General features: G+C 34.2%; 1 protein-coding gene across 7 annotated transcripts; it reads left to right on the top strand.

The window, feature by feature from the left end:
- Window positions 1–23,556, top strand: LOC144956942 (clathrin light chain B-like). 7 transcript variants are annotated; one of them, XM_078887776.1, is made up of 8 exons: window positions 24–190; window positions 2,632–2,687; window positions 5,435–5,527; window positions 12,241–12,355; window positions 13,100–13,211; window positions 14,685–14,714; window positions 16,893–16,907; window positions 21,894–23,556. In XM_078887776.1, the coding sequence occupies exons 1-8, from the start codon at window positions 55–57 to the stop codon at window positions 22,063–22,065; spliced, it is 729 nt and encodes a 242-aa protein (XP_078743902.1). In that variant the 5' UTR covers window positions 24–54; the 3' UTR covers window positions 22,066–23,556. The 7 variants fall into 7 exon arrangements, with proteins under 7 accessions (XP_078743905.1, XP_078743908.1, XP_078743902.1 ...); XM_078887778.1 differs by lacking the exon at window positions 14,685–14,714; XM_078887777.1 differs by lacking the exon at window positions 16,893–16,907.
- Window positions 23,557–24,353: the final 797 nt, after the last annotated feature.

The following is a 24,353-nucleotide window of genomic DNA, read 5'->3' as shown; positions in this document are numbered from 1 at the left end:
TGGATATCTGCACAGTCTCCTCTTTCTTCTCTCTACTCTACGTCACAGCTCAAAATGGCCGACTTTGATGCCTTCGAATCTGCCCAAAATAACGAAGCAGACCCTGCTGCCGACTTCTTGGCAAGGGAACAAGATGAACTCGCTGGATTGGAAGATGGTAATTTCAACGACCCACAACCGGCCGAAAACGGTTAGTAATAATCGTCCCGAGAATATCTCACCAAACATCGTGTTGTCTTTCTCTCACCGTGATGAATCAACTGTCGGCTTTCATTTCACCACGCCCCCTTTTTGTTCAGCTTATTAGTCATTTATCCATAGTATTAGTATCCTTTGTAGAATCTTCCTTTTTCATTATTTGTTTTGCTGTTGTCCATTTCACGTTCTAGACACCGGGATAAAATCAGGGCCTAACAATTGTGAACTTTTTTTTTTTTTTTTTTTGACTTTTTTGGGGGGGCAGAGAGTTTGGCTGCAAACTCTGACTCTGTGTATTCCTGGTTTTAAACTAAGACCTCTCAATGATATTGCAGTGAGTTTTTCAACTTTCATGTTCTGGGAGATAGAAAAACTTAATTACTCCAAGTCATATGGTGTACCTGTGTGAGGAAAATTATATTTTAAGAAAATAATACTGGGTGGGGTCTTTTGTCCTCGGGAGCCTTTTTCCTCCCCATAGCCATAGTCCATAGTCTTAATGGACAGGAGGAGGGGGGGGGGGGCAGAAAAATGTCTACTTTGAAGCTTTAACTTTAATGAGACATAAAATGGAATTTTAATACCTACAGCCTACAGTGCAACAGGACTGCCAAATGTCCCACATCATGCAGAACAATCCTGCATTTGGGACTAGCCCTACTGTCACGCATCACCGCCTCATGTCCTTCATTTCAGCCCAGTTATTGATAGTTATTAGCATTGGGAGAATATGACTGCGATATCATCCTCTATGGTCTACCAATACACATTTTATGTGTTATTTAATCATTGTGAGGGGAAATTGTTGATCTGTAAAGTTAACTATATAGCGACTACTAGACTCGTAAAAATTACGAATTTAAAATTTTCAGGTAGGCAGTCCTGCTGCTACTACTACTACTACTACTACTACTACTACTACAGTCGATTCCGCTTAATCGCACACCCTTGGGAGTTCAGGTTTGTGTATCGATTAAGCGGAGAAGCTAGGACCAACTTTCATTTGCCATTCAAGTAGGACCTTTTCCATAGGACTGTCATGTTCAAGACATTAGACTCATTAGAAGGAGTTTTTTTGTTTGTTTTGGGGGTGGGGGGGGGGGTGGTTTGGTTTGTTTTTTTAAAATTTCTTTTCTTATTCATGTGATTCGTTCTTTCACCTTTTTTCTGCCACTGAGCTCATAAGACGACATTCTGTCGACCTTTCCAACTCGAAAGCCAGCATTCTGATGGGGAGAAAGACTTGCCTTGAGTATATGCCAGTTAGTTGCCTTTTGATTGTATCAATGTGGACATGGACCATAAAGATCAATCCAAAGATAAAGATAAGACCTGAGTTCTTTCAATTTTTTAATGCAGTGCAACAGGACTGCCAAATGTCCCACATCATGCGGAACAGTCCTGCATTTGGGACTAGCCCTACTGTCACGTATCACCACCTCATGTCCTGCATTTCAGCCCAGCTGTTGATAGTTATTAGTATAAGGAGAATATGACTGTGATATCACCCTCTATGGTCTATCATTTTATGTGTTATTTAATCATTGTGAGGGGAAATTGTTGATCTGTAAACTATATAGCGACTACTAGACTATGTTTATTTCGTAAAAATTATGAATTTTAAATTTTATGGTAGGCAGTCCTACTGCTACTACTACAGTCTTTCTGTAATTCTTTCTTTTTGTTCACGGTACAGAAGAGGAAAACAAAACACAGGTAGAGAATTGCAATCGAGTGGTCAGACAATGTAAACATACACACAGCATTGGGTGGACTGCGATCACGTTTCGCACCTTGTGATGACGACAGCAAGTGCTGAGTCAATTAGCCTGTCGTGTCAGGTAGTAATCCTTTGCGCGTCTGACCTAGTCGGGGTCAGAGGGACAGTGAAATTGCTTTGACATGAAATCTTTGTTCACGAGTGATACGATATTAGCGTGCGGAGATGGTTCAATGAGAAACACATTTTCAATACCTTTTTGTATATTTTTAGATATTTTTCTTCAATAAAAATGTAATCAAGGTGTAGGGATTTAGCCGAAAAGATGTGCGATTGAGCGGAGTGATTATACAGACAGAATTCCGTTTTTCGGGAATGTGTAGCGTATAAGCGATGTGTGCAATTAAAAAGAGTGAACTGTACTACCACCACTTCAAGAAATAAAGTGAGTAGAGAAGTACCAGAGGTCAAAGGAGAATAAAATTTCCTACTCTTTTATTGTTATTTTATTCTTGTTGTTCTTCTTCTTTTTCTTCTTCTTCCTCCTCTTATTCTTCTTCTTCTTCTTCTTCTTCTTCTTCTTCTTCTTCTTCTTCTTCTTATTCTTCTTCTTCTTCTTCTTCTTCTTCTTTTTTATTATTATTATTATTATTATTATTATTATTATTATTATTATTATTATTATGATCATTATTACTTTCATGTCATTTCAGGTTTTGATGCATTCGGTGATGAAGTTCAGGGTGGTCCTCAAGAGAGTGAAGAACAGGTTAGTTGATTGACTGGTTTGTGATTATAGCGTGTGTTTTTTTAACCCTTTTTGAATTTGCAGTTCAAGAGTGATGATTGCTTTGCCACCCCTGTGCGAGTATGATGTGTAGCCCTTTTTTAAACACGTGTGATTATTGAAATTCCACTTTTTGTTACTGTTAAGTTACAGTTACAGTATTTTTGCATAGAAAACTTTGAAGTTTGTTTCTTGTGTATTTTTATGCTCTGTTTAAAGAGGGTTTTGGCTTCATAAATTGCCAGAAGAAAGAACGGAAGTATAATCAGAGTTGGCAAATCGAAAGCTTCTGAGGAAGCAACCTAGAATTCATAACAAGAATCAATTTTGTAAAAATCGTTTGACCATTCACACTAGGACTATGTTTCACAGGAGAGGTAACGTTGTACCATGTGACCATTAACAACAGGGCTATGTCTCTAATTCTAATGAGGTAATGGTGGATGAATTTGAGATTGGTCAGGTTATGGGATGGGGTATTTAACTTTAAGGCATTTTTTCATTCACATATTTTTGTGTTGACGCACATCAGAGGCTCTGTGCGAGGAGTGATTCTGGTTCCTAATATAGCTGTTATGCTCTCTCTCTCTCTCTCTCTCTCTCTCTCTCTCTCTCTCTCTCTTTCTCTCTCTTTCTCTCTCTCTCTCTCTCTCTCTCTCTCTCTCTCTCTCTCTCTCTCTCTCTCTCTCTCTCTTTGCTATAAATTATAAATAGAGCTGAAGGAAGATTTTTTTAAAATGTATTTTTATTAATAAAAAGGTGGCTGAACTAGCTTTCTCAAGATTAGAATGTTTTTCTTCTTAATATTTATCTTAGTTGTAAATGAATTGACAGGTTTTTAAAAATCTAGTATATGTCTGACTCTCATGGTGTTTTCAAAGCATAATTTAAATGTTATTCCATCATGTTTTTGTTTTTTTTTTGTTTTGTACCATGACTGGCAATTTTAATTTTTTATTCTAATCCTTAGTTTTTTATGTCGAAAATATGTATTTTTTTGTACATCAAACCTCTTGGTTTTCATGCTGTTCTAGCAGCTCCATATAAATCAGTGCTGATGGTTTTCCGCGGACATCTGCGATTTTGTAGTCAGAGGAGGAATTTCCTTCTTTTTAAAAATGAAATTTCCCCCAATCAAATGTACTGGCAGTGAGAGACTTGATGTGGGGTGGATCATATAGATGTGCGGTTTCCCATTCTCCAGAATTTAGCTAGAGTATCAATGATAGTTTATCATCCCAACTGCTCTAATCGGTCTTAAATACAGGCAATTGTTCAAAAATTGCCTTCTTTTTTCACTTTGCGCCATCATCAGCGCTGATAAATCAAGACCGTACAACTCGAGCTGTGCAAGCACAATTGTCAATGAAATTTAAAAAATTTTTTTTTTTTTTAAATATTGTATTGAAGCTCAACCTCTCCCCTACCCAGCAGAGACTTCTTACCAACCACAATCCTGTAATTTCTCAGGAATATCATGTCATGTGATCAAAACAAATGACAAGTGCTATTGCAAAAGCTGCACTTGTTTTTCTTGTTAATTTTAAATACATATATGTAAGTGATCTTTCTCTCTCATACGAGTTGGACGTTCTTGTTATATTTTGTGTAAATTGATTTCCTTCATTCAGTGGGTGTCTGATAAACGCTGTGTGGTTATTGGCACGGTGGAGCATTTTGAATATTTTGATCAGCTACTCGGTGCTGCCAACCTTACTACGTAAAGAAAGCATATTCTGATGTATTTAAAGTTTTAACAGTCACAATGACGAAAAACAAAACAAACCATCATTGTTATTTATTGGTTTAGCTTTGCTTATGATGACTAGAAATGTTATCTTTGTGTTATTTTTTAACATCGTATGTGTTGAGTATGTATGTGTGACGTGCACTTTAACATTCAATCTGTATTTCATTACGATCAGTTGTGCTTACGCATGTTTTTGTTTTGTTTTTCCCCATTTCTTTTTTATTACAACAGTATTAACATGATTGAAGCAGCTATGGCCTCTCAAGGCCGATAAAAAGTGATAAAAACTAGAAACAGGCGCTTCAATGGCTTAAATAGTGTTGAAAGCGCCGTTAAACACCTCAAAACAAAAGACAAACGAACCTACCTTCTGGTGTTTTAAAGTTAACATAACTGTTTTAGTTGTGACACATATATATCTAGCATGATTTTATCTCAATCTATTCTTTTTTAAATAATGGGTTGGGGGTTAAAGTTATTCCTACAGCCATGTTAATTTTTTGCCAACGAGCACAGCATTCTTGGCAGATCTGAAAAATTATAAAGTTGTACTTTACAGATTGATATACAAAGGTAACTTGCAAACCTTTTTTTTTAATTCCACCATCCATTGAGTAAAATGATTATTTTTAAGAATCTACTGATTGGTCATGAATTTGACCTTGGGAGTCACCGTCTGGCTGCCCTGTTGTCAGATTCATTTGCACACTTCTACAGACCTAATTACCAGACCAATTTTTATAGTTGATGCAAAAAAGATCTGCCTTGATCTATGTAAAATTTCCACAACACAGTAGCATGATAATTAAAATAGAATTTTTTAAAATATATAAATAAAATTAAGATGAGTGCCTGTTCATAATAGCCTTTATTTCCCCGCAAATATTGCAGGCACTTCACTTGGCTTTTTTTTTTTTAAACATCAATGACGGTTGTTTATTGTGTAACATGAAGTTTTCACTCCTCTCACTTACACCAGAGGTCTAATGGTCTAGGAGACTTTGAAATAATAGGCGACGTGTCCAATGGCGATGCTCTGCCCCTGGATGACTCGTCTGCCGCCTTTGATGCTGTTAGTATGACTGATCACCACCACCCACACACCCACCCACCCAAATTACTAACTTTGTACCATGGAATGGGGTGACCATGACCAGCTACCAAATGTGCCCCCCAGATTGAAATTTTAAAAGCAAATATGGAAAAATGTAACATCGTTTTATAGATTTCACCCTTCCCCACACTTAAGATATTGAACATGTCAAGATATATCGCATCAAGATGTTTAAAAAGTGGTCTAGGACCAACATTTTGATATGATAATCTGTCTGATGTTCTTTTTCTAAAGTGTGGCAAGGTTGCCAATTTTCCGTATATTTACAGAATTCAGTATGTGATAAACCCTCAGTATATTATCCAATCACTTGCTAAATGGAAAAAAAAGTGATACATATTGTCTTCCTACTGGAATTCAGTGTAAATGTTGCTGCTCGAAGCTGGAAGAAATGAATAATAACGTGAAGTTGAATGTAAGCTTCAATTTAATTACAAAAACAGATCATATGAACGTTTCGGGTTTCCCTTTTATCAACAAAACAGGATGATTGAAACACCACAGATGAATGAGATGATGTGGTAGTTAACTACGCCACTACCACATCATCTCATTCATCTGTGGTGTTTCAATCATCCTGTTTTGTTGATAAAGGGGAAACCCGAAACGTTCATTTGATCTGTTTTTGTAATTAAATTGAAGCTTACGTTCAACTTCACGTTATTATTTACTACTGGAATTCAGCACTCAGAAAGGAGTCGATCAATTTGTTTTAGTAAAAGTTCAGTAAATTTTTGCCTCCCAAATAGGATTCAATAGTCTCATGTTACGTCTACCCAGCAACCAGCAGCTTGGTTCTGAACAAAGAAATTCTGTACTTTTTATTCTTCATGCTGGCTATAACTTTTTCACATGTCATGTGATCAGAATGTATAAAAGTCAAAACACGGTCAGATTTATAATGTTTTTCTCCTCTGGATACGCTTTTATGCTCGTCGGAGAAGAATTTCATAGGGGCGTTTGCCATTGTTCCGATAATTTAGAACCAGTTACTAAGTTACTTTGGGTCATTCATTACAAGGGAAGTGACATCACGAATGTTGAATCCTATTGGCAACCCTGGTGTGGGAAAGGTTGAAATCTGTCAAATGATGTAGACTTTACCGTATTTGTTTAATGTCTTTCAATCGTGTGGGCACATTTTGGGGCTGGTTTTAGTCCCCCCTATTCCATGATACTAACTGTGTAATCCTCCCTCACATAGTCTCATCCCTCTTTCACCTTGGCACTTTATTTCCTGGGTTTATTAACACTTGCTCATGTCATTGGAAAAAAAAAATTATTATGTTTTTGAAAGAAATTGTTTTTTTTTAATGTTTTGTTTTGTTTTGTTTTGTTTTCTGTGGGACTGGCATAGTTTTTGTATTGTTATAATACAGTAGAGTCTGGATATAACAAGTTTTGTTTGTGTGAATTTTTATTATTACAAAAAAAAAGTAAACATTTTTTTTTCTCTAGATATTGGCTGCCTTTAGTGAATCTTGATTTTGATGCCGTTAATTTATTTAAAATACGAAGGCTAAAGAACGAAAAAAATAAAACAAACGGTTTCTGATTTAAAATGATGAAATATTATTTTGTTTTTGATATGATTGGAATATTTTACTTATAATTTATATTCACCATTATTGTTTCTTTTTATTTGGTGACTGAATGAATGGCAGCCAAACTCACGGTTTAACACAGTGAGGGCATTTGAAATAGACCCGAAAAACACCGACTTAATATGATTGTAAGTCGGCTTATCACAAATGAGAGAAACATTGCCAGTAAAAATCCGAGCTTGATCGTCTATTTGAAAAAGAAGAAGAAGGATAAAAAGTCACCTGAGTTGGCCAGTTAATTTAAGAAGGAAAACTTGTTGTCTTTCTTTAGTTTATTTCGTTACTTTACTATCCAGCATCAGGCTCAATCATGTTGGCTGTGATGACAAATGTCTGTCCATATGGTAAATGGCGGAAGTAAAAGAGGATTTTATGAAAAGAAACAATAAAGAGGGTTATGGCTTTGATCAGTAAATCTGCTTAAGTAGAAAATTTGGTTATAATGAATGTGTTGATATAACGTCAAATGATTCTGTATATCTGGACTAGACTGTATTTTCAAAATGTTCTCCTCGTCTCTTTCCCTTTCCATGAATGAGGATTGTACAAGTTTTTGTTTTATTTTATCATTCATTTATTCTTGTTATGATTTTTATTTTTTTATTTTAGCATTTAGCTCTCCATTATCTATATTCCTACCTGTCTTTTCCAATCGGTCAATGCATGTTCCAAGTTTTTTGTTTGTTTTTTTAAAAATGTTTTTGGTTTTTTTTTCTAATTTAATTTTTTTTTTTTTTTAAATGTCTGATGCAGTCTGAGCTGCTTATTTGGTTTGGGACATATTGTTACACAGAAATCATTCCAGTTCAATGATTCCACTAATGATCTTTTACTAATATGTATTTTGTTTTCATTTTGTTGTAGCTATGAAAAGTGTATTATATGTTTTCCTTTAGGTTGACTCTCTCAAATTTTAACACCTAATTTTTTTATAGTGTTCAAAGTTACATAATACGCATCATTAAAATACTATGGAAGGCTTTGGATGGGATTGGGAAGAATACAGGCAATGGACGTTTCGGGTACAACCCCTTTGTCAGCAAAACAATAAACAAAGGAATGTTGAAATCAAATTAAACTAAAACATAGAGAGAGTTGTAGCATTTGTATTCTTGGGTGGTTGGAATATGAAGGCTAACGAAAGAGTGAAAATGGAGAGGCTTCGTATGGGAACAAAACAGACAATGCCTGTCTGTTTTGTTCCCATATGAAGCCTCTCCATTTTCACTCTTTCGTTAGTATTTTACGATCACCGGCTTCAGGCAGCCCCTACCGTTTTCTACTTTGGAATATGAATGAAACAGCATGGCGTCGATGGTTTGTTAGAGAGTCCCAAGGGTGTAACCGCTCTCTGCATATGCATCATTGTGACATTGGATGTATAAAGAAAATGAGTTTTATTATAATATTTAAAAATATTAAGGACACTTTTATTTTCCCCGGCTGTTCAACTCACTCAACCCCAACACCTTGTACATAATGGTGGTAGATGAATGAAACTATGATGGCGGCAGATGAATGAAACTATGATGGTGGTAGATGAATGAAACTGATGGTGGTAGATGAATGAAACTGATGGTGGTAGATGAATGAAACCATGATGGCAGCAGATGAATGAAACCATGATGGTGGTAGATGAATGAAACCATGATGGTGGTAGATGAATGAAACCATGATGGTGGTAGATGAATGAAACCATGATGGCAGCAGATGAATGAAACCATGATGGTGGTAGATGAATGAAACTGATGGTGGTAGATGAATGAAACCATGATGGTGGTGTAGATGAATGAAACCATGATGGTGGTAGATGAATGAAACCATGATGGTGGTAGATGAATGAAACTGATGGTGGTAGATGAATGAAACCATGATGGCAGCAGATGAATGAAACCATGATGGTGGTAGATGAATGAAACTGATGGTGGTAGATGAATGAAACCATGATGGTGGTAGATGAATGAAACCATGATGGCGGCAGATGAATGAAACTATGTACACATAAGTTTTCTTTTAGTGTGAGCAGTTTATTTCCTTTTTTCTCAATTTTGAAAAGTACCAAAAATCTCCAGTGAGAGGGGCAGCATGGAGGTAGAGGTAACTGTAAAGATCTGAAAATGTGTGCATATGAAACAGTGTCAGACAATGCAAAAAGAAAAATACAAGAAAACTAAAAATGATCCCAAAAGCCTGCCTTGACCGAGTTAGATAGGTTCGACTCCATTCGAGGTAGGCTGATTATTTTGGGGTGTTTTTTTTTTGTTTTTTTTTGTTGTTTTTTTATATTATTTTTTTTCTTGCTTTGTCTGTCACTGTTTCATACAAACTTGTTCAGATCTTTATAATGATAATGATAATAATATGTCTTGATTGTCCTCAAAATTGTGATAATTTATCTTACACCAGTGCCTTCTCCCTAATTTGTCTGTCACTGTTTCATACAAACTTGTTCAGATCTATATTTAACACCAGCGCCTTCTCCCTAATTTGTCTCTTTGAGATTGAGGCTAGGGTTGATTGAATTAACTAGAGCACTCGGAAAATATTTTCTGCATTGATGAGTCAATCACTCACTCCATGGACAGCATTGACAATTACAACTCCACATTTCGCACCCCGGTCTTGAATATATTATAATTTTGTTTCTAATTATGTTATATTTTCTTTGATACATTTTGTCGCATGTTTGAGGCATTGGGTGTTTACAGTTGCTTGAAATTGAACACAGTGAAAACGAAATGATACAACAATTGGCAATGCCAGAAATAAAAAAAAGAAAAAAACATTATGAAATATCATTGTGTTATAGTTGGGGTTCTTTTCGTTATTTTTGTTTGGGGGGGGGGGGGGCGTCATTGTTGTGGTTGATTCTTTAGATTTGTGTGGCTTTTTGTTCTAGTGGTATGACACACCTTCAGACCAGAAGGTCCAGGGTTTAAATCCGACTCTGAGTGGTGCATAGTCGAGTCCTTGGAAAAGGCTCCTTTTTCACATTCTTTCACCATACTCAGGTGTGAAAAATGAATACCTAGCCATTGGCAACATTGTTTGTTTTTAAATTATTGTAATATTGCCTCATAATGTCTTGTCCTTAATGTTAAGTGTTACTGTTACTGTTGATCCTTTAGCAATTGTAGTGGATTCTGTGCTATATAAATGCTCTAGTTTTGTTTTTCTTTTTTCTTTCTTCATTTTTTTCCCTTTTCTTCTTTTTTATTTTTTAAATTTTTTTTTTTTTATGGGACAGTTTGAAAGCGTGAGTAGACGAGGCTCGTGCTTCCATCCAGGTTTGAGCCCAGCTTTTGGGCATCTCTTCTTTTTTTTTCCCTTGAGCAAGACACTTAGCCCCTATTTGCACCTGTGACGCTGACACGTGGGTTATCTCTGTCTTTTCCTGGGATAAATCTTAAAGAAAAATCCCCCTTCCCCCCCCCCCCCCCCTTGTGGAGAAATAAAGTAAATTTTATTTTTTTAAGACAATTTTTAAAAATATAATTATTTGCATAATTTTGCTTACTTAAAAGTATTGCTTCACAAAACTTGAAACTCAGTGGATTCATAAAATATAATTATATATTCTTCACATATTGCTCTTCTGATACCGAGTTCTATCAGTGCTGATGGTTTTCCTTGGATCCGCGGAATTCTGTGATTTTTTTAGTCAGAGGAGGAATTTTCTCCTTCTAAATAATTGCATTTCCAGTGTGAGACTTGATGTGTTATGGAATAAACAGGTGCAGTTTCCCACTCTCCAGAAGTTAGTTATAGTTATAGAGTCAATGACAATTTATCATCTCTAAATTCAGCTCTAAAAGTGTGTGTGTGTGTGTGTGTGTGGATGGAGGGGGGGGGGGTATATCCAAAAAAAAATAGGGATTAAAGGCAACCATTCAAAATATTCCTTCTTTTTAACTTCATCAGTACTGATCTAAGTCATAGTTTAGTGGTCTATATACCGCCCCTACCATTAGTTCTTAGTTACTTTTAAAGTCTTTTGAGTTTGTCTTCATGTTGTTTAGCTTTGGTTTCGTAAAGCTGAAATTTGGTTTAAGGGTTTTAATATAGTTGATATGATATTTGATATAAGCATTACTAATATTATTATTATGATATGATATTCGTATATAAAGCAGGTGGCTGACTTATTTGCCATTATTGTTCTTTACTTTCTAAAGTCATGATACTTTTATACCACACTTATTTTCTCAACTTCGTAGATTGTGTAAATTGTCAAATACTCTCAAATTACAATCACCTAGAACACTTTGAACCAGAGATAATATCTCCAATTTAGATTGGGGCTTGGTATTATTTTACTTGTTTTATTTTGATTTAATAAAATCACCTCTCTCCTTGTTTTTTTTTTTTTTTTTGGTTGGTTGGTTTTGTTTTTTTTTTGCCATTGACTATATTCCCAGTGATTCAATGTGTACAAGACAAACTAGAGGTAGCCCTGTTATCCATAATGTTGTTATGCAATAGACATTTTAAAAATTGTTGGTAACATATGAAATCAGCTAAACAAGACACCTCTGACCCCCTCCCCCCTCAAAAATAATGATGAAACCTTCGACAAATCTTGCAAACTTATTTGAGGGTTTCATTTTGGTCTGTTGTGAAAACACGTGGAGCATGATATTATTCTACAATTTCAATATTTTGTCTGTTTACTATATTTGCTCTCTGCTTTGTTTGTTAAGTAAAAAGCAATGCTTAAGTTGAATTTGAAGCTCCAGTTTTGTTATTATAAACCATGTCTTTCTGGTCACTCTAATCCTACCTATGACTGTATTTGTCAAGTTTGTCAAATGTATCTTTTCATGCACACCGTAGATAAAGTGGGAAAACTGTAATTTGTACGTGCAGATTAAATTAAAGTTTACGTTCAACTCTATTCACCAATCCTTTATACGTTTTCGAAATTCAAGCAATAACCTAAGTTTTAATAATTGGTGGTGGTGGCTTTAAATGTATGCTTGTTATGACCAAGTGTTCTGTAATAACAGGCAGATTTTTATTATTTTTTAAAGATGTAATTTTAATTGTGATACATTTCTCTCTATCCAGGTGAACGGCCCCTCTAATGCCTACGCTGCCATTGCTCAGCAAGACACAATCAGAGCAGAGCCAGAAAAAATCCGTATCTGGAGGGAGGAACAAAAGGCAAGGCTGGAGAAAAAAGGTACGACCTCATATTCAATTTTTACACAGGTCAGAGCTTTTCATAGAAATCAATTATGACGTTTTCTGGGGCGTATACTTCTACAAACTGGGCATACACTATTCTACAAAGATCTCAAACAAGTCTTTATGTAAAAAGTGCAACAAAATTCTCTTGTCAATCCAAATGCTTGAGCGAAGGTGGAAACTTTTCAGACACATTCTACGTCGTCAACCTGAAATTCCTGCCAATAAAGCAACAATCCATTATTTTTCTGACCAAAACAAGTAAAGCTAGGGTTCGACCAACAACATTACCTCTATTTTTGAAACAACTCAATGACAAAGACCAGATTAACATCACTTAGTAGCCAGGCAGATGATTGTCTAAGGAGTTACAGGTTTTTCTTTCCCTCTATTAGTTTGATAAGATATACCTTGTGAGTTTATTTAAAGTATCCTAGTTTGAGTAATATATTTATTCATGGGTATTCCATTCAAGGACAAAATTGCCGACCACAGTGAAAAATTACTGATCTCCAATGAATCCTTGACGCATTATAATAAAACTTTGATCAGACCAAAGATCTTTTTAAAAAAATTTTTTTTAATGTGATTTCATGTATGTAGTTGTATATTTTGTTTGATAAGATGTTGAGTGAAGTAAGGTTCACTTTTTCAGATCTTTAAAGTGCGTGTTGTTATGATGTGACCAATGAACTGATCTAAGATGAAATTAATGCCTTTATCATTATTTCTCAACCAGATGAAGAGGAAGACAAAAAGAAGAAAGAGCTGCGTGACATTGCCAAGAAAGAGCTTGACGACTGGTACCGTCATCACCAGGAACAGCTTGATAAGACAAAAGAAAACAACAGGTGAAGCACCGTTTTATTACTGTTATTTAATAGAAAATATTGTTTTCACTTTTATCAAATTGATAAAGCTCAATGAATGCTCTTTTCTTTTCGCCAATTTTGTCTGCAGCCCAAAAAAAGAAAAGCGTAGAATTTTCAGTTGTCATGACTTGAATTAATCGCTTACGATGATGTTGCTTTTTAAAAAAATAAAATAGTTCATCTTAAACCTATAGTTGGAGCTATGGAATCCGGTGATGGTGGTGTTGCTATTTTTACAATTTGTACAGCTTAGATCTATGGTTAGAGCTATGGGACATGATTCTAAGTTACAAGTGCAGTTCAAAGCAAACAACAACAACAAAAAAAGAAGAAAGAATTAAATTGATAGATTTTTAACAACAGAAAATATTACACAATTTTGGATGCAGATGCTTCTTCAGAAATTCATGCAAGCCAGTACAACAAGAGATGATGCAATTAAGGGGGGAAATTGATATTGATAATAATGATATTTCACACACATGCCGTGGAGATTGGCGCTCTATAAATATTATTTTTAAAATTATTTATTATTATAACATCATATCTTTTTTTTTTTTTTTGGATGTGATTCATATTAATAGTTGGCTTTCAATAGAATTATTCAAGCAATGATCTATTCAGGTCTCTCTTCTAAATTAAAAAAAAAATTTCAAAGACTTGCTACCCAATAAAAGTTCGAGGAAGCATTCCCAACAGATTTATTTCAAATGGCTGTTTGAATAAAGCTGATAGTATATACACACTGGTTTTATCCCTGTAGTTTGAAAGCTGTGTAAAACAACTGTTTTGATTATTTAAACATTTTACGCATGTTTTGGGACACATTCTTGGGATCTATGTAGAGTAGCGATGAATGCTGTATGAATTTCCCACTTTCTTTCACTAATCCTTGATCATTATTCATCCAATTCTATTTTTGATGCTATTATAATCGTGCCAGTAAAGCCATAATGAACTCACATCAGGTGGTTTAAATTAAAACCTGAAAAATATTTGCTTCTTTAAACAAACTTATTCTATGAACAGATTTGTAGGTGGTACTGTTAGTAGTAACTAATACTAATATTTCAGTTTGTTGACAGAGTGATGTATGCATCTTATGGTTTGCCAGATGTTTCTTTGATTTTGTAACTAAAATCATATATCTCATTGAATGGCAGAATTTTATTCTAGTTCTTTATCACAGAATGTTTGTTATTGTTTTTGTCAGATATTGTCGAGTGAGTTTGTTAACAAAGCAACATGTCCCAATATTTATTTATATATTTATTATTATTATTTTTTTCATAATGGTTTGTTCATGGGATGGTGATTAACATTGTTACTAGATTGTCCAAAAAACTGTTTTTGTTCACTCCTAAAACCTAATCACTCACGCCCTGATTGTTTTCCGAACTGTGTCACCACTTCTTACTACAATGGTTTTTGTGTTTCCTCTAATGACTGCAGGAAATTTAATGACGTGACAGAATCACAAGGGTATGGATTATATAAAAAAATGTCAATCTTTGTCGTTGCCCTCGTTCGTCTGGTTCCACGTGTTTTTTACCATAATTATATCCTTTCCATTTTATGGTTTTGTTCTCGATTTTATTCTTGTGTTGTGATGATTTTTTTTTTTTTTTTTGTCTGTGTGTTCTTGGTGCATGCTTCATTATTGGAAAAGGGGAAATGTGTTTTCTCTGGTTTCAAGGTTGTTATTTTTTGTTTTTGTTTTTTTTTTTTGTTTTTTTTTTTTTTAGAGGGGGGGTTGTTTAAAAAAAAAAATGATTTTTTAAATATCTTTATCCATGGAACGTTCTCAAGATTTGAAATGTATCTTGAGATTAGAGGAGAGTTCCCGTAAGTCTTGAGAAGTAAAATTTATTGTCAGAAATAGGCAAGATTATATATTGAATCTAAATTTGAAACATTAAAATGCTATCGATGCATTGCACAAAGACAATAAGAAACTTTGAAAAGTATCCGTGCCAAATAAAACTAGAAAAGGTATATTTGACGCATGGCCCAACAAATCGGATTTAAAAATACAAGCCAATGTCATGCTAAATATTAGCCTTTGTCATCGAAGTTCTGAGCTATTTGATTGTTGGACAGACTTGCTATCATTTTACCGATTTATGTCCGTCTTCTCAACTCTCCTTGTGAGCGACTGTGTGTTCTAGTGGTATGACTTTAATAACCTTCAGATCGAAAGGTCCTGCGCTCAAGTCCTGTTCTGAGCAACACATAGTTGAGTCCTTGGAAAAAGCTCTTAATTCACATTCTCTCACCATCTTCACGAGTAAAATGAGTGCCTGGTTCGTTAACAGCATTGTCTCTGTTGGAAAAGAAAATTGGAATATCCCTTAACAGGCATGATGTCCCGTCCTATTGTATTGCTAGGCACCCTCAGTAAAGCTCTTTGAGCACGTTAAGTGGATATTGCGATATATAAAAGCTCAAGAGAATAGGGTGGAGATCGCGTTGTACCACGGAATTAAAGGCTGAAACGCCTTATATAGTATTTGACCAAAGACATTTGACGAGTATTTCACGACCACATTAAAAAAAAAAACATTTTATGAGTATGATATTGGTTTGTTTTTGTTTCAGCGAATATCATTGCATAGTGATTTGTATTCTCATCCATATTTTTATTTTTTTTAAGCCTATTACTCCCAGGGCTGTCTTTATTTAGTATGCAGATTTTATTTGTGTGAATTCCCATAAAATGGTCGCCATTTAGAATAGACAAAAAATACTTCCTGTGTTTGTGGTAGAATAGAAACTGAATGTTGTTTTGGTTTTGCATGTAATCTTATCTGAATATCGGTTTAGATAATTGTCCATATGTGAAACTTTGTAATTGACTGTTGTGCTTTTTGTTGTTTTGTTGTCGTTGTTGAGGACTGTTGTATGGTAGAAGGACAGGGTGAAATTGTCATATCATCAAAAAGTGTTTCTATCAATCAGTTGCCTTTTGGATTGAGCTTTTGGGAGCTTAAATGACCTACAGGAAATAGGCACTTGGATTATATTTTGTGTTTAAGAGATTTCAAGGCTCTCTCTGGCAATCACAATTCTATTTTATTGGGATAGAAACACTTATCGGATAAGTGTTAATTATCAATGAAGGGGAGGCTACTGCTTAATTGCATTGTAAAATCTTAGCAATGTTATTGAGTTTAACCTGCGTGTTCAGGTCAATGTTGATAGAACAATGCTTTGTTGATTGGCTGTAATGATTGAAAGAGTTACAGCCTTGAAATCAAGTGGGTAAAACTGATTCTTTTGTTCCACTAACTTTGTTTCACATGTAGTTGGGTACAAGCTGGATGCCGTGATATGAAGTAAAATCATTTGATGAAGGCTTTGGCCTGTGGCTCTTTTATGTGAGAGTAAATGATAACATGCTCTTTTATGCAGCCTCGAAATCGAGTGGATACAACAGATTTTTTTTTTTTTTTTCTAAAGACTGCCTTTCCCATGCAGTCACCACACAGTACAAGCTTGATGATGGATGTCGTGCCATGATATGAACTAAAATAATTTGATGAGGGGTTTATTTAGCCTTAAACCCCTGGAGTTGTTTTAAAGAGTAAATGATAAAATGGTCTTTTACTTCTTTTAACTCGATTCTGAATTGTCCTTACTCCAATAATTATATCCTCACAGGGAAGCGAGCCAAAGGTATGACTTTGATATAGTATACATTGAGGGAAAGCAGAATTATTCAAAGATGGCTGCACACACAGAAATGCTAAACTTGAATAGCACATTGGTGTCTAGAAAATTTTAAGTTTTAAAGAAATTAAAGAGAAAAAAAAAGCAATTCCAAAGGAGGCCATAGATATTTTCTTGTTCTTGTTTTCAAATTTTGGCTCAGAATGGTTTGATTGTATTTTTTAAAAAAAGTTTTTGTTTTGTTTTGGTTTTTTTTTTTTTTGGTTAAAAAAAAAGAGAACATAGTAAACCAACAAAACACACAAACAAAAATAGAAAAAAAAATTCAAACAAAAGGATTTTATTTTATACTTTAACAAAAATCTTTGGTGGAATGAAGCACTAATGTAAATAACATTTTTTCCCCCTACTTTTGAGCCAGATTATTTATTACGTTTTGAAAGACTTTTTAATTGGGTTGTCTTTCTTTTTCGTTTTTTTTTTCAAAAATTCTATTTTGTTGTTAACACATTTTTGCAAATTACACATTACCTTCAGAACATAATTTTTTTTATTTTTAGAATTGATAACTTCATTTTATACCCAAAATGTTGGTTATGTCATAAAATGATTCTACTGACGAAATGTTACAATTTCTCTCAAAGGTCAATTCAATCATGATAAATGCAAAAGTACAATAATTATGATGGTTTCTCAACGTGTGCTATTCAAGGTTTTTACATCACAATAATCCTATTGAATAATTCTGCGATTGTTGAATGAAGCCTTATCCCTATTATTATCTATAGCTGTAGCAATTATCTGGGATCGTGTTTAAGGGTTTTTCCTTTTCAGTGATAAATATCTTCCTTTTCTTGTTTGTTTGTTTGTTTTGGGGTTGTTTTTTTTCTTATTCATACGAGACTGAGTCAAAAAGTACTGGGACTCTACTTATTCTTTACAACAAATTGAATCAATACCATGTATCATACGTCAAATTAAAGCTTGCCAATAACCATTTTGGGTCATGAGGGTAGCGTGTGTAAGGGTCTCCTGTTTTAGCTCTTTGAAAAATTGGCCGCCATGAATATAGGAGTCATGATTGTCCAGACGATACTTTCCCTTTTTTCTTTTATCATTTTATTTTGGTTTGCTTGATTTATGATTTGGCTTGTAGTATTATGACTTTTATAGCGAACTGTGGAAGAATAACCCTTTTTTTATACCCTCCATATCTCATGCAAGCTATTATTTGGTTCTAATTTCTCTCACATTTATATGGAAATGGTTCCTTTTTTAAAAATTGGTTCAATTATTATTTGCAACATAGACATGTTCCTTTTTTGTTTTTTTTTATAATAAATCATCTACTTTTGACTTGGGTATGATTTGGAAATGGTTTTTACTATATTATGTATGCATCAAATGTGTTTTTGAATATACATTTATATCTTTTTAAAATCTGAAATATGGTCTGTTGCATGGTGGTCATAAAATACAGTGGACCATAATACTGGTGTCTATGGTTTTATAGCCAGAATTGCATGCATCGGAGGATTGGGTCCCCAACATGTTCTACCAACCCTTTTTATTAATTAAGTAACATCGTTCTAAGGGCTCAAACAGAATGGATGCCTAATCGACGCAGAATTGCTTTTCAGGCTTCTTTTGATGGACGGCAAATTATATTTATGAATGCCAGTGTGATGCGCGTCAGAATGTGGTCATCTCGCAAGCGTTGACGAGTATCAAAAAGTTGTGTGGGAACTACTTATATATATGGCTGGCTAAAAACAATAACAAATACCAGAGTGACGTCAACTTCTTCATTCTATCTTTAATGTACCTACACATTAATTTATGTGTAATCTTGGGCGTTTATAGACATTAATAGAGTTTAGTGGGAACTATTCATAAAAATGGTTTGCTAAAACAATAATAAAGAGCTGGGTGACACCAATTTCATTACCATCAGAAACGAATCATCAAAAAGAGACGAGTAACAAGCCAGCAAAGCGACCCCACTCTGTTTGAGCCCTTAAGCTGTTGGATTGAATTTTCAGCAAATTACTTGTATTCCCCAAGCATATGAATTTATCTCGATTCCTGTAGGGTTAAATCTACAATAGTAGTAATTGTAACAAGTTTATTTTTTGTTTTTTGTTTTTTTTAATGGTATGACTTGCAGATTAGGCCAACTTAATTAACCCCAAAGATCAAGTCTGCGTTGAACTTTTAAATAAAATTTAAAGTTACAAATTTTTATCAATACTGAACGAATGATCTGTCAAGAAAATTCCTCTTTGAAAACATCAAAGTAATACCAAGCTTCTAGAAGCCGTGGACGGGAAAAAGTAATAGAACAACAATCAGATTCAAAAAAGTACAAAATACCAAATAGGGAATGTTTTGGGCTCTAAACCCTTCTTCATCCAACAGCAAAAACAATGAAAGCATAAATACATTACATCAATACTTAAGTATTTTAAAGTCGTAATTCATGTGTATTAGACCGCTTAGTACTATATAATTTATGGCCACAATTTTAGAACTCCATGAACATTTCTAAGTCATTGAAACTTATTGAAAATGAAAGTTGAGGCCAAAGTGCATAATTTAAGGATTTTGAAGTGTTATCTATTTCATTATGAGGGCAAATTGTTGATCTGTAATGTTAACTATGGTGACTACAATTTTTATCTCCTAAAAATTTAAGAATTTTTAAATTTTCAAGTACGCAGGTCTATGTGTGGGTTTGTAATTATTGGTTGAATTATGTCTTTATATTTATTTATTTTTGGTGTATATGTGTTTGTGTGTGTGTATGGAGGGGGGGGGGGGGGGGGGGCTAGGAGGAGGGATCTAAAGTGGTTATATTCATTTCTGATCATTACTGAATAAAAATTGATATTATTCCATTCCTCCCATTGGAAGACCCTATCATTTCTTAGTAAATACGTAATCGTTGAATAAGGCTTTGAATAAAAATTTTATTCAATGATTACTGATTATTTTTGCACATTTTATTGGTGTGAAATAGGGTGTAGAAGACAGCTGATTGGCCAATTGAAATTAGTATTGTATAATAAAGTATACTCGTTATTTTTTATAGTGCAATAACACTTACTCGCAAGCTCATAGTGTTATATTTGGCACGATAAAGATAACTTGAGTAATAAATTTAAAGAAATGAAAGAACCGTATATTATACAGTCACAATTTTTCAGGGCATTGATTTTTTCTGGATCTGTGGTTTCTACACTTTATGGCATTTCTATTACAATTTTCAATTTTTTCATTGGATTACTTTTTGAATGAATGTCTGATTATGGCAAATTTCAGAACCCGCAAACTTGAGAAAAACGACAATAGATAATGATTGATAAATATTTTCAGCAGTTTGCAGTAATATCTCACTATTCTGCCAGCCTTTCTTGTCATCAACTGAATGTTAGACACAATCTTTGGTAAATAGGTTATAGAAAATCATTCATTTACACGGGGGTCCTGATAACTCTGTCGATAGAGCACTCGCTTCACACTCAAAGGGACCAAGATTGATCCTGGGTGCAGTTGAGATTTTTTTCTGACCACCCAGCATTGAATGGGTAGCTGATTCTGTTAGATTCGGCGGAAGTACTTTGTGATAGACTAGCCTCCTATCCAAAGGATAGCGAGCAATTGCTATTCTCTTTTTCACGCTATAGAAACGGGGATACACTCCGGCTCCATGGACTGAATCGCTCTGAAGGACTAACTTATTGATTTACATGACAGCTAACTATTCATTTCACTTAACTCTTTCCTTACCAACCATTTTCAAGATTTTTACTCACATGTCATGCCAAAGTATACATTATAGTTTTAAGCTCAAATTTAAAAACAGTAAGAACCTGCTGTACTCAACATAATTTTGTTGGGCAAAACAAGCTTTACAAAACGGCATTAGATATTTGTCAATATAACGATGTTTTTTACTTCAACTTTTGCGATTTATAACACAAACTGAAAAGGAAAACTGTTGTTTGTATTGTACCAAATGTGACGATTTTCAAGGAGTTAATTTAGTACCTCAGTACCAGAGATGGCGGTGTAGGAAGGTTTTATATTATTTATATCTTTAAGATTTTTCTAACTCTCTCCTGTTCATATATAAATAAAATGTTTGGAGCAGGCCCTGGTGTAAGTTAAAAAGGAGAGAAAAATACCCACACACAAAAAAAAATTGTCTGAAAAGTCAATTAAGGCAGACTGATTTTTTTTCTCTAATTTTTCTACCTCCTTTGTCTGCTTTTGTCACACTCATTTAATCTTTTTCAGATTTTATTTTCTTGTTCGCATCAACAAGCAATCAAAACAAATAATATTTAGACCTGGCCACGATTACAAAATCTTTGTAGAAATAGGAAATTTTAGCTCCTATTTCATAACTTCACAAGTCATTAAAATTTAAAGTTAATGCCAGTCTATACAATTGTCAATATTTTACAGTGTTATTTAATCCTTGTGAGGGGAGGGTGAGTTAATGATTTTTATAGTTAACTTTAGCGACTACAATTTTTATCAGATGTTTAAGTAGGCAGGTCTGAATATGTTCATTTACCATTCTGGTTTTACTCGTGTGAATTAAGCACCAAATTTTATGTTTTTAAAAGCATGTTATTTGTTTGTAATTTGTTTTGTTTTGTTTTTTTGTTTAATTAACTCTCTGCTTACCAGCTATTTTCAGAATGTTTTTCATCCTCACCCAACAGAAAAATAGATTTTTCAAACAGAATAATAACGAGAATATTCTAAATTTTGTTCAGAGAAAAATTAGCTCTGCAACGCAGTATCGAGTTTTTATATCTATAACTATAACAAAATGAAATCAGAATAAGAAAATTGTTGGCTGCATCGTAACAAATGTGACGATTTTTTCCTATGGGTGGTAAGGAGAGGGTTAAACAAAATAATTCTACAATGCTGGTTTACATTTTTATCAATTTTTTATTTATTTTTTTCTCCTTCTAGAGCTGCCGAGAGTGCTTTTGTCAAGGAGCGGGATGAGACCATTCCAGGGCAGGCATGGGAGAAAATCACCAAGCTGTGCGAGTTCAACCCCAAAAATTCCAAAACCACAAAAGACGTGTCCCGTCTCCGGTCCATCCTGTTGCAACTGAAGCAGACGCCTCTAGTCCGCTGATCTTGTGTGGGGGGAGAAAATGTCTGGAAGGGAAGGGAGCGTTTCTAGTGTAGACTACACACAGGTGCTGGCCTTGTACCATTTGTAAAACAGCAATCCTTTTTTGTTTGGAAAATATCAACTTTTATCTCAGCTTCCGTTCTAGGTGGCAGTCTAATGAGATCGGGTAAATTCCAACCAAATTGTCATATCTAAATTTTAAAGTGGTCAGAGAAAAACAATAAAATGAATTGATAGGGGTTAGGGTTGGGGGGATGGCATTATGAAATTGTTAAAGTGAATTGTTGAATTATCTCGTTAAAGTTATTTTTAGAACGGAGAAGAAAACACATTTTGATAAATGAATTTAGAGTTGAATTAAATGGGAGTTTTTTGTGTGAAGGGCTGGCACCTGTGTAAAAGAATCTAGAATCTTTATCATCATAAACATTTTGTGATATGGAATTTATTTTAATGTCACTTTTTCTTAGCAATATAACGTCATATTATATATTGAATGTGTAGTTCATGTTTGTTAGGGTTTACCATACCTGTAGAAATGAAATCAAACACAATTTTCTATCATCAAAATGCCAAAAGTAACTTTTCTGGCCTTTCAATTCTCTTAGATGTGTGTTGTTTCAAAAAAAATAATTGTTGATTTTTTTATTTTTTTTTTGTTGTTTTATGTAACTATCATTCCAAAAAAGCACTTTTGTTCATTCATTTAGATTCTTCAGTATTCTATAATTAAATCTTTTTATATGAGTGAGTGGTATTGATGGGAGAAAAGAAGTTTTTCTTGCACAACCCTGCATATTTAAATGTTTATTATAGTTACTCGAAAAGCCATTTTGTTGTAGAAACTGTTGTCAAAATGGAATGTTTATGTTTATATATTTAGTGTTGTATTATGTTGATGTAACGCCCAAACATGTCAGTTTTTGTTTCACAAGCGTGAAGGATTTGTGTAGTCGGACAATTGTAGTTGTTTCATGACTAGATGAAAGGGGGAAAATCTGTGATGAAATAATTTACCATTATTAGTTTGTGTTTTTGTTTGTTTGTTTTTGTTTTTTAAATATATTTGTAGTTTGAATGTGGAATGTTTGTTTTTTTGGATAGTTTAGGTTGTGAGTTTTAAAAAAGAAAACCCAAAAAACATGAGTGTGGTTGTATTTAATTTATATTGTGAGACGTGGTTGAAAGTTTTTCAAATACATTTTTTTTTTCAGGTAATGTAATCTACTATCTATACCTTTTTATATCTTCTAGATAGATTTGATTGGTAATCTTCATAGAGTTATTATAACTTTCAGTGAAATTTAGTCAGCACTAGTTTGTTTTTTTGTTTTTTTTTTGGTCTTGAAATTATTATTTTAAAAATTCTTTTATTTTGGTCATGTGCAATCTATCTGATATTTAGGGATTTTGATTTTTTTTTTCTCAATGCAAGTTTGTGTCGTTGTTAGTATGAGCGGAATGAATAAACTCACATTGTCGTTATCATTACATGATGTCTTTGTCTTATTTTGATACTGGATAGACGGAGATGCTATCAAGGCAGGAGAGATCATTTAATTTAAGACCTATGGAGGAGGTTCTACATAACATACGTTATCTCTTTTATCAGTCTAATGTATTTCTATTATCTTGGTTGGGGTCTTTGACCTCCCATAGAGGGCAGGAGGTCACGCCGTGTCTTCTATCCCTTTATATCTGTTTTCCGAGTTGCTTTCTGTCTTTGTCTTGGAATGGGATTCTTTAGTTTTGTCTAGCCCTGGCTGAAGTCCATGACTGGGTTGGAAACAAACAGTCAAATGTATAGTTATATTTTTTTACTTGTAAATCATCTCTCTGTTTTGTAATGTTACATATTTTTTGCTATAAATGCATATTGGTTGTAAGCATTTGAGTGTATTCTTTTTAGAAGGGACCTATACTTGTGTCTGGATTAGACTTTTAGGTGATCTCAAACTAAGTACAGTGATAGATGCCCTTGGAATCTACATCAGTTCCCTATCTGAACCCTTCCCCTTTCTCTTGCTTTTTTGTTGCGTGCTTTCAATTGTAAATCTATAGCTTTTATGACTATCCCATTTTCTTCCTTTTTACTGGCGCTGAAATGACCTACATGTGTCGCAATCGCCGTAAAACCCTTGTAAACAACAAACATTTCCTTCCCTTGGCGTCCCATGGAGGACAGGAGATCATTTACTGTGTCTTCTATCCCCTTATACTATCTGTTTTCCAAGTTGCTTTCCGTCTTTCTCTTGACAATGTCCTTAGCTGAGAAGGAAACAGTCAAA

This window comes from Berghia stephanieae, chromosome 11 (assembly GCF_034508935.2).
Source record: "Berghia stephanieae isolate SIO BIC M18660-M18661 chromosome 11, UCSD_Bste_1.3, whole genome shotgun sequence".
NCBI lineage: Eukaryota > Metazoa > Mollusca > Gastropoda > Nudibranchia > Aeolidiidae > Berghia > Berghia stephanieae.
This window is presented reverse-complemented; position numbering and strand designations above follow the sequence as displayed.

Coding starts and splice junctions, on each gene's coding strand:
- LOC144956942 (XM_078887776.1), top strand. CDS start 55: ATGGCCGACTTTGATGCCTTCGAATCTGCCCAAAATAACGAAGCAGAC. Junction 191..2,631: donor CCCACAACCGGCCGAAAACG/GTTAGTAATAAT, acceptor ATGTCATTTCAG/GTTTTGATGCATTCGGTGAT. Junction 13,212..14,684: donor AAGACAAAAGAAAACAACAG/GTGAAGCACCGT, acceptor TAATGACTGCAG/GAAATTTAATGACGTGACAG.